This window comes from Crocuta crocuta, unplaced genomic scaffold, assembly GCF_008692635.1.
Source record: "Crocuta crocuta isolate KB4526 unplaced genomic scaffold, BGI_CrCroc_1.0 scaffold1, whole genome shotgun sequence".
Classification (NCBI taxonomy): Eukaryota; Metazoa; Chordata; class Mammalia; order Carnivora; family Hyaenidae; genus Crocuta; species Crocuta crocuta.
The window spans coordinates 5,862,986-5,876,696 of NW_027527930.1; the positions used below are offsets into that span (position 1 = coordinate 5,862,986).

The 13,711-nt window shown below is 38.9% G+C and overlaps 1 protein-coding gene across 2 annotated transcripts in view; it reads left to right on the forward strand.

Moving 5' to 3' along the window:
* Positions 1 to 29: 29 nt before the first annotated feature.
* The window catches only part of MTHFD2L (methylenetetrahydrofolate dehydrogenase (NADP+ dependent) 2 like), a 138,136-nt gene continuing 124,454 nt past the window's right edge, over positions 30 to 13,711 (forward strand). The window contains exons 1-2 of one of the 2 annotated variants that reach the window (XM_077750341.1): positions 30 to 187; positions 2,157 to 4,652. In XM_077750341.1, coding sequence (XP_077606467.1) covers positions 45 to 187; positions 2,157 to 2,241 — 228 coding nt within the window. In that variant the 5' untranslated portion in view covers positions 30 to 44 and the 3' untranslated portion in view covers positions 2,242 to 4,652. Of the gene's footprint in view, positions 188 to 2,156; positions 4,653 to 13,711 lie in introns of those variants that run through there. The other variant, XM_077750332.1, reaches the window with a different exon arrangement.

The window sequence follows — 13,711 nt, forward strand, 5'->3', positions numbered from 1 at the left end:
GGCGAGAGGAGGAGTCTCCGTCCGGAAGCCGGCGATTCGCGGCCATGGCGGTGCCGGGCCGCGGCTTTTCCCTGCTCCGTCGTCGCCTGGGCCGCGTGTTGACGCTCGGCGGGTGCGTCGTGCTGCCCCTAGGGGTGCCGCGAGCAGCCGGTTGCGGGCTCCGGGGTTTTCGGAGCAGCGGCGTGAGGTACGAGCGCCGCGGACGCTCGCTGTGTTCGAGTGTGGATGCCCGCGCCTTCGGAGCCTCGGGCTGCGGGAGGGGCTGCGGGGCGTGCGCTGCTGGCGCCGGCCNGGCTGGTCGCGCCGGCCTCAAGTCGGGCAACTTGGTCAAGGTCGGCCTTGGGCTCTGGCGCCGGAATATTCTTACTTTGCAGCAGGTACAATGGAGTGATTTAGGAAGACGTTTGAGGCCCTCTGGAAAGGTGCCCTAAAAATAGGTTGTCGGCTCGTTTCTAGGAGTTGCTTTGTTTTGGTTATTGTTGTGTTTTGTAAACAAAGGAGTGGGCATTGTTGAGGTGGTTTACCAGTGTATGAGATTCTGAATTCCTTTGTTATTGGGAATTCTGAGATCTTATTTAGCTCTAAAATTCGTAGTGATTTCACAAAGTCCAACATCATCTTGATTTCTCAGTCGTTTTTCTGTATGATGCTTCCCGAACTTCTTCAATCTTACACTGAAGTTAGCCAGTCTTAGAATCATTGCATCTCTTTGGACCCCGTTGCCGGCTAGTGCACTGCATGTACAAAAACTTGGTATGGTTTTAACTCTTCTATGCAGTGGTATCCCCGGACTCTTCGCTTTTCCGTCATCTACTTGTTGCAGTTGCAAACTTAGACTTAAGAATCTAAAAATACATTCCCCTGACCCAGAGCCAGTGAGTTCAGAAGAGGCTGAGTTTTCAGACTTTCAGGGCTTCCAGTAATGCATGTTCACTGCAGTTCTGTGAGCTCAGAAATTGTATCTTATTTATCTTTTTGTATCCCCAGTGAGCAGCACAATACTTGGAAGAAACTAATAATAATGTGCAAACGTAGCTACAACTTATTTCATTTTAATCGATTAACTCACCATTTTATACATATGTTTGTCTTAGTCTTGAGTGACTGAAATAAAAAAGAGTATTTTATATTGGGTTTACTTTAGATGTGTTTCTAGTGGTTAGCTCTTCACAAAGATGTGAGAAAATAAATGATTCTGAGTGCTGTTTATGGAAGCTGTATGTTGCCTGAAAGAATTTGCCAGTTGGCTTGGAATTACCGAGTGTACCACCTAGGGAAAGCAGATTCTGTAGAATTCTGTTTGAACTGCAGAATTCAAAGTATTATGTACTCTAGTCACTCTCTTTAGATAAAATTATTTTTCGAGGTTCATTTGTTCTAGAGCTTCTTTGCAGAGTGAGGATAATCTTTCCCAAATTGTAGAAGTCAATGAATTTCCCTTTGTCAGCTTGATGTAAAGGACCCATCACCCCATCCTCTCCCTGTTCATTGACTGAGAGTCACAACAGTTACAACCCAAATATTTCCTTATAGCCACTTGTTTCATGAAAATGTGTGCAAGCAAAGGGATCATTCAGATCTTTTAGATTATATTTAATGGTCTCTTTATAATTTAAAATAGTTGAGTGCAATAATTTGGAAAGCTGTTCTTAATAGAAGGAATACTTCCTTATACTTTCAGCCCAGCTGCCTTTAGCCCCCTTTGGTAGAGATGATAGTTATAAATAGTACTTTGGATAGTTTTTTCTTTTTTTAAATGTTTTATTTACTTCTGAGAGAGAGAGAGAGAGAGACAGCATGAACAGGGGAGGGTCAGAGAGAGAGGGAGATACAGAATCTGAAACAGGCTCCGGGCTCTGAGCTGGCTGTCAGCCAATGTGGGGCTCCAACCCATGAACCGTGAGATCCTGACCTGAGCTGAAGTCAGATGCTTAACCCACTGAGCCACCCAGGCACCCCTAGTTTTTTATTTTCTTAAGGCAGCCCTAATCAGGTTAGGTTAGGGTGGTGGTTTTGACATCCTCTTGGCACTGAATACCATATATGAAGGTGAAGTTGGCTGTCAGGTTGAGAAACACCTGTGGACTGCTGGGTCTCGGGTGGGGAGGAGTTCGGACAGTGTGTTGATGCTTATTGGTGTCTCTTTTCTCTTCTAGGACCAGCAGAGAGAAGAGATTCCATCTTCCAGAGGTCGCCACTGTCTGCCTCCCCACTTGTCCCCATCCTCAGTCATCTTTTTAAAAATACATAGTTATACACTGGTTGTCTAGTTCGTAGGCAATGAATGTAGTTTAAATCTGATATCATTCCTATTGACTTGAACTTTGAGCCTTATAGTGTTATTTTTACTGAAAATTATCTTTGAGTTTGATAAACTCCTTCCCCAGTATTGACTGTTCTAAATTAACAGATTACCAGTTTCTGAGCTATATGGAGCCTTTAATGAAAATGAAGAAGCATTTTTGATTATTTTTCACAATTTTGACTAGATAACCTGTGATAGTGGAACATATAAGTACTTTTTTAATGAAGTTTTTTTAATTGGAATTTCAAGAAATAATCTTTGACAGAATTTGAAACTTAGAGAATCTTGAAGTGTCATTTGAGTTTTCTCTTATTTTTAAAATTTACAGTGAGTTTTTTTCTTAACTTATGAGAAATTAGATATTATTAATTGGAAGAAAATATATTTAACATCCACAAAATAAATAAGCCCCTCTATTTCTTGCCCGTTATTGTTCCTTGAAATGAATTACCTAAACAGCCAAAAAGTTAAAAATAAAAAAATTTTAGCAATTAAATTTGTACTATTTTGCCTTGCTGTGTGAGTGTACAACTCAGCATGTCATTGGATTATCAATATCACATGAGTCTTTGGCCCAGTGCTTTCAGGGTATGGAGCTAGGCATCAGCGGTTCCCATTTGGACGGGAGGTTACATTACTGTACAGTACTGTACATTAATGCAAGGCCAAAGCAGATTTGCAGGTATCCTGAAACAAGGGCTTCCCAAATGCTGCTTTAGATATCCCACCTGAACTCATTTTCTTAATTAAATGGATATCCTAAGAGTTTATTTCATGTTTATCCTATTGCAATGTGATTTCCTAAAATCATAATTTCCCCATAAATTTGGCACCCACTCCTGCGAAAATGCTATTTTGTGTACCAGCCTACAGCTCTTGAAAGAAACTTTCACCTTCCTTTATGTCTCATTGCCAATGGCTTTATAAATTTTGTAGCTAGACCAGAATTTAAAAAGAAAAAAAATTTGAAGCTAGTAAAAGATACTGGATATGTTAGGTAAATATTCATAGCTTGTAAACGGGATAGTTTAATTTAATAATTGAAAAAAAGACTAAAGTGTATCAGTAAGGCTGTTCATTTTTATTCAGATTCTCCCCTCTAGTACTTATTGAATGTTTCTATCTCTGCAATAGAATTAATTGATTTGAAGACCCTTCTATCCTTTGTGAAGCTTGAAGGACCCAGACTCCAGTTAGGACCTTTACTAAAGCTGATTTTTCACACTGATTTGAACCAGCATAAGAATTCCAATGACTAGCAAAAGCATTTTCTCAAAATCCTGTTTTATTGGAAAATGTGATTGTGTGGTTTTCCTATCTTAATGCCTTACCTATCTAATGAGACAGGTGTTTGGCTACGGTGTTGATTTCTAAGCAGTTGTTAATGTCATTTTAAATTTAGAACCTAAATATTTCACCATTTACTACCTTATATCTGAGTTCTCTGTAGCCCAGCTGTTCAGAGATAATGTGTTCTAATGTAATGTCTCCAAAACCAAGTTTTCTTTTATCAATAGATGATAAAAAGACTACTATTAATCTCAGATCTTGTTACTTAGTCATGGTTTGAGGAATAATTTTGCAGTATCTTTAATGACCTGAATCTTTGTTTTTCAAATGATATCTTTTTTCATGTCAATACCTTGATGGGATGATAAAAACGGTAGGGAAAAAACAAAACACCACTTAATTTTCCATGGTCACATACTCTTAATGGAATTCCATGGAGCCCAATGACAGTTTTTAAAGATAGTTGGGCTTAGAGAGTGAGGTATAAGGGGGTAGGAGCTTGGGAGACATTTGAAATGTCAAATGAGTGGGATAAATTAATGATTAGTAGTAAATGAGATTTGCTGTTAAGTGCAATTTGGACCAGAAAAAAAATCCCTAAAAGAGAAAATTTTGTGGTCAGAATGGAACATAATATAAACCTGAATTAGTGTCAGAGAACTCGGGGTTGGGTATTATCCAAGAAGGCTTGTCCAGCTGCTCCATTTGACATTACATCATTGTGCATTTCTGTTGTTGCTAATGTTTTTGTTAACAGTTTATTGGCTACATTATATTGTATTAAGTCCATTGGTCATAACTTACATAACCATTTTGCTGTTGTTTAATGTCTGGTTCTTAGGACATACAAAATCATTTACTCTCAGATTCAGGTCATGTTCTTGTCAACATCATACCAAGGAGATCTGTTCACTTCATGATCTGAAAATAGTCTATGTCGGTTTCTGTAATTACATTATAGAGTGTGCCTAAAACCAAAAGACTACCCAAAGATTCATATCTAAAGTTAGGGCATATATAGTTTAAATTAGATGTCCCCTCCCCACTTTGGTTATTTATGAATAACTGCAATGTATATCATCTTGCCTTCAAGTAATCCAGTATGTTGTTGAAAAATAAAGTCTTACTAATGTTTAGTGAGCCTTGACTCTGCTAAGCACTTTGCTGGGATTTTTGCATAAGTATATCCTTTTATCCTCACAGCTGCTGAAGTAGACTTGCTATTCCTAATTACCAGATTGTGTGATTGAAGCTTAGAGAAAGTAAATGACTTGCCCATGTTAACAGTAAATAAATGGTGGAGACAGGGTTTGAACCTGAACAGTCTACCCAGTTCTTTGCTCTTTAAGTAATTTGGAATGGTTGACAGATCTCATTATTGTTGTTCCTCTTTTTGAAATCATTTGTCAAATGTCGTAGAAATTTTGTGAATCAAGAAAGCTTATTTTGCATCTAAATCTTGAAAATCATTTTGTCAGGAAAAAAATGATCTTGTCAGATTCCCCTAATGAAGGGTATTTCTTAACCTGAGACTTTCTGGATACATTTTAGGGGATCCATAAACTTAGATGGGACATCACTAACCTCTAACAAATTCCACATTTTCTTCAGTTGTGAATAGTGGCAACAAACCACAGTAATATTAGCAGTATTTGAGATATTGCCAGTAAAAGCCAGAGAGTCTTTAACATTACGGAGTTGTTGCAGAGATTTCAAAATATTATATACGTTCATCACTGCTGTTATTATGGTAGTTATTAGACCTGCCACTTAGATACTGTTATTTTAATGCTTAAAAAAATGTGATCACAATATTTCAGTAAAACTTGCAAACCTGTGTATTTTATATTAAACATTCAAAAGATTGTTATGAGAAGCTGTCCGTATGATTGAGCAGACTGCCCAAAGTTTCTTATGGTACAAAGCTTAGTATCTAAGATTCTGAAAGAGCATAGATGTTGTTTAGGTAGGTACTGATGCTCTGATTTACGCATTAGGGTCCTGAAAGAGTTAAATTGCAACATTGAATAACAATTATGCATGATGAAAAGAGCTTACTTTTAGGTATGTTTTTACTGATTAACCAAAGCATAATTTCTGATAAAATAACTTTTAAGATGTATGTACAGTATTTTAGGATATGAAATGAAATGATTGTAAAAGACCATAAACTTAACATTCGTAAGTATTCATGCGCTTAAAAAAATTTATTTACTTTAAAAGGCTTCCTAGTGCTAGTGATTGGTTTTATTACATGAATAATTATTTTGTCCTGGTTCCCTTGGGTTTCATTTCTATTCATTCAAACTCAAGATCTCCATCTGAAGCCCTAAAATACACAGTGATTAAGCTATGGTATGACCTGCAGAGAAATTTGAATTGCTAATGGTTGTATTAGACTGTTAGTCTTTATAGATCATAAAACAGTCCACTGCAGCTCTAATTACAGCTGCGGCTGAAAATGAGATTGGAACCTAGATGCAGACACATGGTGTCAAGTATACAAAGTAAATACACGGGATCTTGGGTAGACTTTATTTGTTGTTATTTTACTGTTTTGTGAAGGAGTATTTTGATATCCAGGAAAAGTAGTGATTTTTTTTTCCCTTCAATTTACTATTTTGCTTTAGTTAATTAAAGACTACATTTGGTTCTAGTAACCATAGATGAAGATACTTACAGTTTATTTCCTGGAAAATATATATAAATAAACAAGCTCCTGGAAACAAAACTAAATGGTGGCTTTCTGGTTTTATATTTCTCTAGATTACTTGAGAATGGCTCCATCTGGCACTTAAAAGAGCAATTTTTGCCAATCAGCCAATCAAGTTTTAGCCAAACCCTTTTCTAGAAGTTAAACAGAGGACATTTCCATTATATAGATGAGGAAATTGCATTCCTTTCAGAGCAGTTAAGTGACTTGTCCCACCATATTCTAGCTCCTGTTACTGGAAATGTAAGCAAACAGACATTTATTTGGGCAATTAGAACTGCCGTTTGGGAGACCCAGATTCAGCTAGAAATCTGACTCCTGTTGTGAGGAAGACAAAAGAGGGGACGGAGTTATAAAAAAAAGTCACAACTGCAGTTCTTATTTAGGTCCTTGATACAAAACAGAGATTGAAACTAGGTTAATTTAGATTGGTTGGGTTAATATGCCAATAAGGGATGATGCTTGCTTGTTACCTCCATTGGCTTCTTCCAAAGTAAAGGAACAATTCAGGTGTCTGGGTGAGGAGGAAGTTAAGTCTAGGCAAAGGGCTCATAGCTGATGGAAAGTTCATAGTTCCTCCAATGAGGTGCTCCATAAATTCCTCCTCCCTTGTGGCTTCTCCACCCAACTGTAAAATCTTAGGCTTGCTTGCTCCATTTTGAAATCTCCTTTTACACTATTAATGGTGAACCGGGGCTGACTTTTGGCCTGGGGGAAGTAATTTATACAGCATTATCCTGCCCTATTACCACTCCCCCGCTGTGATTTATCGTTTTTTAATAAAGCCACATTTTAGTGCCAGCCCGGCAATGAGGGGAGAATGGTTAAATAGAGAGCTGTATGTCCTGCCTTCTTGGGGGGTCCTGGCAAGATTACCTTTTCAGGAAATGTTGCCTGAGCAAGTAATGACAGGGTGCATCTTGTGAAAAATACCAAAGTCAAATTGACTGCACTTTTGGTGTGTATTAATGGCAATGTTGACTATATAATTTTTCTACCTAACAACATTTTTAAGAGTAAAAAGAGATGTTAAAGTAATGAAAATGACATATTTGGAGTATTTATTGATTTGTAAATATATTAGAACCTATAAAAGACTTCTATTCAAAAGTATCTTCAAAATTCACATTTTAAATGGTTATATATCCTTATATATTAAAACAATTGAAAATGCTGATCTTAATTTTATAATATTATATTTAATTTTTAATGTTAATTATGTGACTACTAACTTTTAACACAGGCTGAATTCTTGGTATGTATACTTACTTGAATTAGTTTCTTTGCCATATCTTTAATAGGTTGATACTGATCATTTTCTAGAAAAAAAATGATCTTACACTTAACTTTAAAATTAAGTGTAATGGCATAAAATTAAGTGTAATGCAGTTTTTTTTGAGTTGGAAATTATTTTTTTTCTTTAGACAGTAGTATTTTTAGTTTTCAAGAAAGTACTTTCTCTGCAGATACTAAAGCACCTGGAGAGCTCAGAGCAAACTGCTGAATGGAACATAGTCTCAATTCTAGTTGTTTTCATATTGAAATGTAAAGATATTTTAGCCTAAGTAGTTTCACAGTTGCTGTCTTGGTGTCTCCTTTCAGAGTTCCTTTATTTGACAAATCCTTATGTTACATGTCATCAAGTTGTTTCTATTTATGACTTTTCAAATATCTTGCCATGTTTAGATGTAGTAAATACAGGCCATTCTATGCCATTGCATTCCAAAATATAAATGTATTCGGTGAAAAATAGCTCCATCAAAAGATTCTTCCACAAGTTTGAATATTGTAAACTAGGATTATACATGTATTTGTTTACTAAGGCCACAGACTAGATGGTTCGAAGCAACTAGATGGTTCAAATGGAGCCCCACACTTTTGGAGGCTAGACATCTGAAATGAAGGTTTCTGCAGACCCATGCTCTCCCCTCCTCTTCTTGCTGGAAATTCTTACTTTTCCTTGGTCTATATATAGCTGCATGATTCCAAGTCTTTGCCTCTATGATCACAGGGCCGTCTTCCCTCTGGGTCTTCCTATGTGTCTCTTGTGTTTCTTCTCTTATGATAGGGATAGAAGTCACATTGGCCTACGGGCCCCCTCTACTCCTGTATGACCTCATCCTCACCGTACATCTTAACTATATCCCCCAAATATCTTATTTCCAAATAAGGTCCAGTCACAGGTACAAAGGATTTGTACAAAGGTTTTTCTTTTTTGTTTTTTGTTTTATGTTTTATTTTTTCTGAGAGAGACACAGCGTGAGCAGGGGAGGGTCAGAGAGAGAGGGAGACACAGAATCTGAAACAGGCTCCAGGCTCTGAGCTGGATGTCAGCACAGAGCCCAACGTGGGGCTTGAACCCACGAACCGTGAGATACGACCTGAGCCGAAGTCGGACGCTTGACCGACTGAGCCTCCCAGGCGCCCCTGTACAAAGGTTTTGAACGTGTTTTTTTGGGAGACACAATTCCACCCCCAACAGACTTTCAAAATTGCTTTTATATTGTTTGAGCCATTATTGTTCAATTCTTACATTTCTTCCTATGCTTTCGAAGGGATAAGTTTCTTCCGTTGCTTTTGAAGGGACACATTTCTGTAAGCTTTGGTTCACTCAGTGTCAATCCTATTCTTGTATTAGCAGTTACCGGGCTTGGAGGGGTGGTGTTTGGTGTACGCAGGTCCCTCCTCTACTGGGGACGGGTGTCCTGTTCCCGGAAGTCCCACCCTGTTGGTGATGGGGGGAAAAATGGGGACACCCCAGTCTCTCCTCCCCAGACCCGGTGTCTCAAACCACGCTGCTCAGGCTGCCATCACAGAGTAGCATGGTGGTCACCTGTCCTGCACCGCAGTGTCCCCCGCCTCCTAGGCGCTCAGCTGGCATTCACACCCATGTCTTGGGTCCCGCGCTGCATGGACCGGATCTAGGGTAGTGCCACTCCACCTCTGGCTGGCTCCTGCGGGGTCTTTTGTCCTTTGTGGGGTGATAAGCCCTATTCCCACAGTACTCGAGGGAGGGGACTGTCCTCTCCCAGTGCTCCCCTGAGATCGCTGCCTCTCTCTGGGGCCGGCTCCCTCCCCGCCAGGCGGCCGCACAGGGCGGCTTGGCATCGCTCTGGAGGAAGGTCACGCACTTTTGACAACTCTGATCTTCAGCTCCTAAGGCTGTTTGCAAAGTAGAAACCGGCACTCTTATTTCTCGTTCCGCAGTTCAAGGTGGGGAGATGGTTTTCTCTTGTCCTAACAGTACCGGGGTCCACAGCGTCTCTTCCTCTCCCTCTGGTCTCTCCACAGAAGGGCTCCCTCCTCTGTGCCTAAGCTATTTTGTCTCACCCAGTTCAGCCACACGCCGCTCTGTCCCACCATCCTGTCTCCCTCCACCTGTAGAGGCATTTCTGCCACTCTGCAGACTGACTTCCTGGGTGTTTCGAGGGTTCTAACCCCAGTAGAGCTGTGTTTTAGGGATAAGGGAAATCCTGGTCCCCTACTTCTCCACCATCTTAACTCCTACCCCGGAGCATGTGATTCCTGATCTCAGGGTTATGGGTTCAAGCTTCACATTGGGTGCACACAGTACTTAAAAATAAAAGCTGCTCTCTCCAGCGGGCACTCTTCACAGCCACTGAGCTCTCTTCCCATGCCCTCATCTAAAGAGAGGTGCCCCTGCTGCTTTGCCCCTCAGGACTCGCTAAAGTCCCCTGGGAATGGAGGAGGCACCCTCAGTGGGTGGGCTCAGGGTGATGCATCATATGGAGTTCACAACAGGTGTGGTGATTGCAGCCTCAGCTACTGTTTCTAATCCTGATACACCACTTCTGGCTCACCTTCATGTTTTTAAATGTATTTTGAGAGAGGGAGAAATAGAGCGAGCGCGCAGGAGGAGCAGAGGGAGAGAGGGAGAGAGAAAAAGAATCCCAAGCAGGTTCCATACTGTCAGTGCAGAGCCAGATGTGGGGCTCGAACTCACACGCTGTGAGATCATGACCTGAGCTGAAACCCAGAATTGGTCACTTAAGGGACGGAGCCACACGTTTCCTTCATCTCCTTCATTTATGATGAAGTATCACCTGATTCATCAGAGAAGAGACACCTTACCCCATCTGTGTAAGATGACAGCTCTGACCTCCAGATAGGCCCTTTCCTTCTGTTTTTCACACATGATATAAATATTTGCCTTTAAAAAAATTTGCTTGTTATGTCTTCTTCTATTAGAATATAGTCCCCACAAAAGTGGGCAGTTTGTTTTGTACACTGTTATTTATATTTCCAGTGCCTAGAATAAGTGCCTGGCAGATGGAAGGTTTTCAGTGTGTATTTATTAAATAAGTAAACATCAGGCTTGTACGTGAGGTGTTTTAACCAAGGAAGTGGCATGACTAGATTTGGAAAATCACTCTGGCTGCACTGCAGAAGATGGTTTGGTAGAGATGGACTTGAGCCAGGGAGAACTCTTAGGAGCTGTCTGCTTCTGTGGCTGAAATTCACACTATTGTTGATATTTAACATTTTTCAACAATCTGCATGTTGAAAAGTCTCATTCATTCATGCACTGAGCTAGATAATGTGTGTATTTACCAGTTCTTCCAGCATATAGACTGATAGGGGCATCCTTCCTTAGAGTCTCTACTAATTCCAGGTTGCTTCATTTATCCTTATATCGTATCCTCCACAAAGCTGGGCTTGCCTAGGCTCTGCAGGCATTGCGGGAACCCATAGGCAGAACCAGCTGCTACTGAAAAATCCTCAAAGTTCGTATTTATAATTGGGTGGCAGTCTTCTGAGTATTTACACATAAATACCAACTAGACCAGGCTCTAACATGTCAGCTGTAATTAGCAAACTCACTTAGCACATCCTTGCTGTGAAGTAAGCCCTGTCTTCTCTCAGACCCCAACCTGGTGCAGTCAAGTTGAATATTGATTGTCTGTCTTTGGAAGTCATTAGTCAGTTTATCCCATTGTCAACTCTGACACTTTCAGAGTCACACAGCTTTGTAATGTCTAAGCCATAATTATCGTGGATTATGTTCAGCGATTGCTAGTTTCACAGTAACCTGTGAACAAATTATTGTAACAGAATCAACTAATAAAACATGTCAGCAGCAATTTCTATTCATATACTTTAAAATGTAACATAAGCTCAGGTGATTTTGTAATTTAAAATACAAATGCATGTTCTTTCTTATAAGAGAGAATTCTAGGGTATTAGCAGATAAGCCCACTTTTATGGTATTTTACCCTATGTGAATATGTTGACACAATTTATCGAAAGTATTTTTTACCACCTCTTAGAAATGACTTATGCTGGAATTACTGAGCCTTTAGTATTTTATAATAGAAGAGTTCCTCATTCTCTTAGAATTAAAAGATCACTGAAATGAATTAATAAAAAACGAGCACCGGAAGTTCATAGTAAATAGTGAAAAAGTTTGTTACCTAATCTTGAAAGATAAAATTTAAATTCAGAAGTAAGTATTTTATCTTAACTCCATTTAAACTTGATTTTAAACCTTAACATAATAAAAGTTCCAGGACTAGATGGTTTCATGGGTGAATTTTACCAAACATTTAAGGAAGAAATCATACCAATTCTGCAGAAACTCTTCTGGAAGTTTGAAGTGGATGGCATATATCCTAACTCATTCTATAAAGGCAGCATCACCTTGATACCAAAACCATTCAAAGACCTTACAAGAAAATAAAACTACAGATAAATACCTCTCATGCACATAGATGCAAAAAATTTAACAAAAGTTTAGATAAAACCCCAATATCTGGAAAGGATAAGCACAGCATGACCAAATGAGGCTTATTCCAGGAATGCAATATTGGTTTAACATTCGAAAATCAATCAATATAATTCATCATATTAACAGACCAAAACCAAAAAATTGTGTGATCATATGATTATCTCTATACACACATATAAAAAATAAAAAAAGCTTTGACAATATCCTGATATAAAGTTCCATCAAACCAGGAATAAAACTAAATGTATAACCCGAATACATAAAAGTTCTAGAAGGAAACATTGAAGAAAACCTTTGCGACCTTAAGTTAGGCAAAGATTTCTTATACTCCTCACCAAAGGCATGATCCATAAAAGGAAAACTGATGGAAATACATCAAAATTGAGAACGGATCTTCCAAAGACACAGTTAAGAGAATGAGAAAGCAAAGCACCAACTATGAGAAAATATTTCAAATTACTTATCTGATAAAGGACTTGGACCTAGGATGTATGAAGAACTTTCAAAACTCAATAAAGAAACAACCTATAGAACAATAGGCAAAATGTTAAATTACACAATTCACCAAGGAAGATAGGCAGTTGATAAATAAGCACCGGACAGGATGCTTGACATTATTATTTATTATTGGAATGCAAATTAGCAGCACAGTGAGATACCACCACATAGCTACTTGAATGTCAAAAATTTGAGAGACTAGGCATACCAGGTTATGGTGAGTATGTGGAGCAAGTAGAACTCTCATATGCTGCCTGTAGAAATGTAAAATGGTCCACCCACTGTGTGAAACAGATGGGAAATTTCTTACAAATATAAATATACCTACCGTATGACCCAGCCATTCCACTCCTAGGTATTTGCTCATTGTACATACAATGACTTGTGTATGGATGTTTATAACAGCTTTATTTGCCATGACTAAAAACTGGAAACAACCCAAGTATCCATCAATAATTGAATGGATAAACAAATTTTGATATATCCATACAATGGAAAAGTACTTACCAATAAAAAAAAATGGACTATTGATATATGCAACAACGTGAATGAGTCTTAATTATGCTGAGTGAAAGTAGGTGGATAAAGAGTATGTTGTGCATGATTCCATTTGTACAAAATTTGTGATGGTACAAACTAATATATAGTGACAAAGCAGACCAGTGGTTGCCTGTTTATTGGGGAGCAGCATGGCCAGGACAGGGGGAATGGTGAAATTAGAAAAGAGTACCAGAATTCTTATGGGGTTTCATTTGCTTGATTATGGTGATAGTTTTCCAGGTGTGTGTATATATATATTATATTGCACACTTTAAATATGTGCAATATGTTTTATGTCAGTTATACTTGTTTTTTCTATTTTTTAAATGTTTATTTATTTATTTTGAGAGAGAAAGAGAGCAGGGAAGGGGCAGAGAGAGAGAGGGAGAGAGAGAATCACAAGGCTGACAGCACAGAGACCAATGCGGGGCTCGAACCCATGAACCATGAGAGTATGACCTGAGCCTAACCAAGAGTCATATGCTAACTGGCTGAGCCACCCAGGCATCCCTGTCAGTTAAACTTCACTAAAGCTATTATAAAATTAGAACAGTGGAGCAAGACTGATCAATAAATTTTCCATGATTTTCCTTGTCTTGAAAGCTATGAAGGTTTTAGT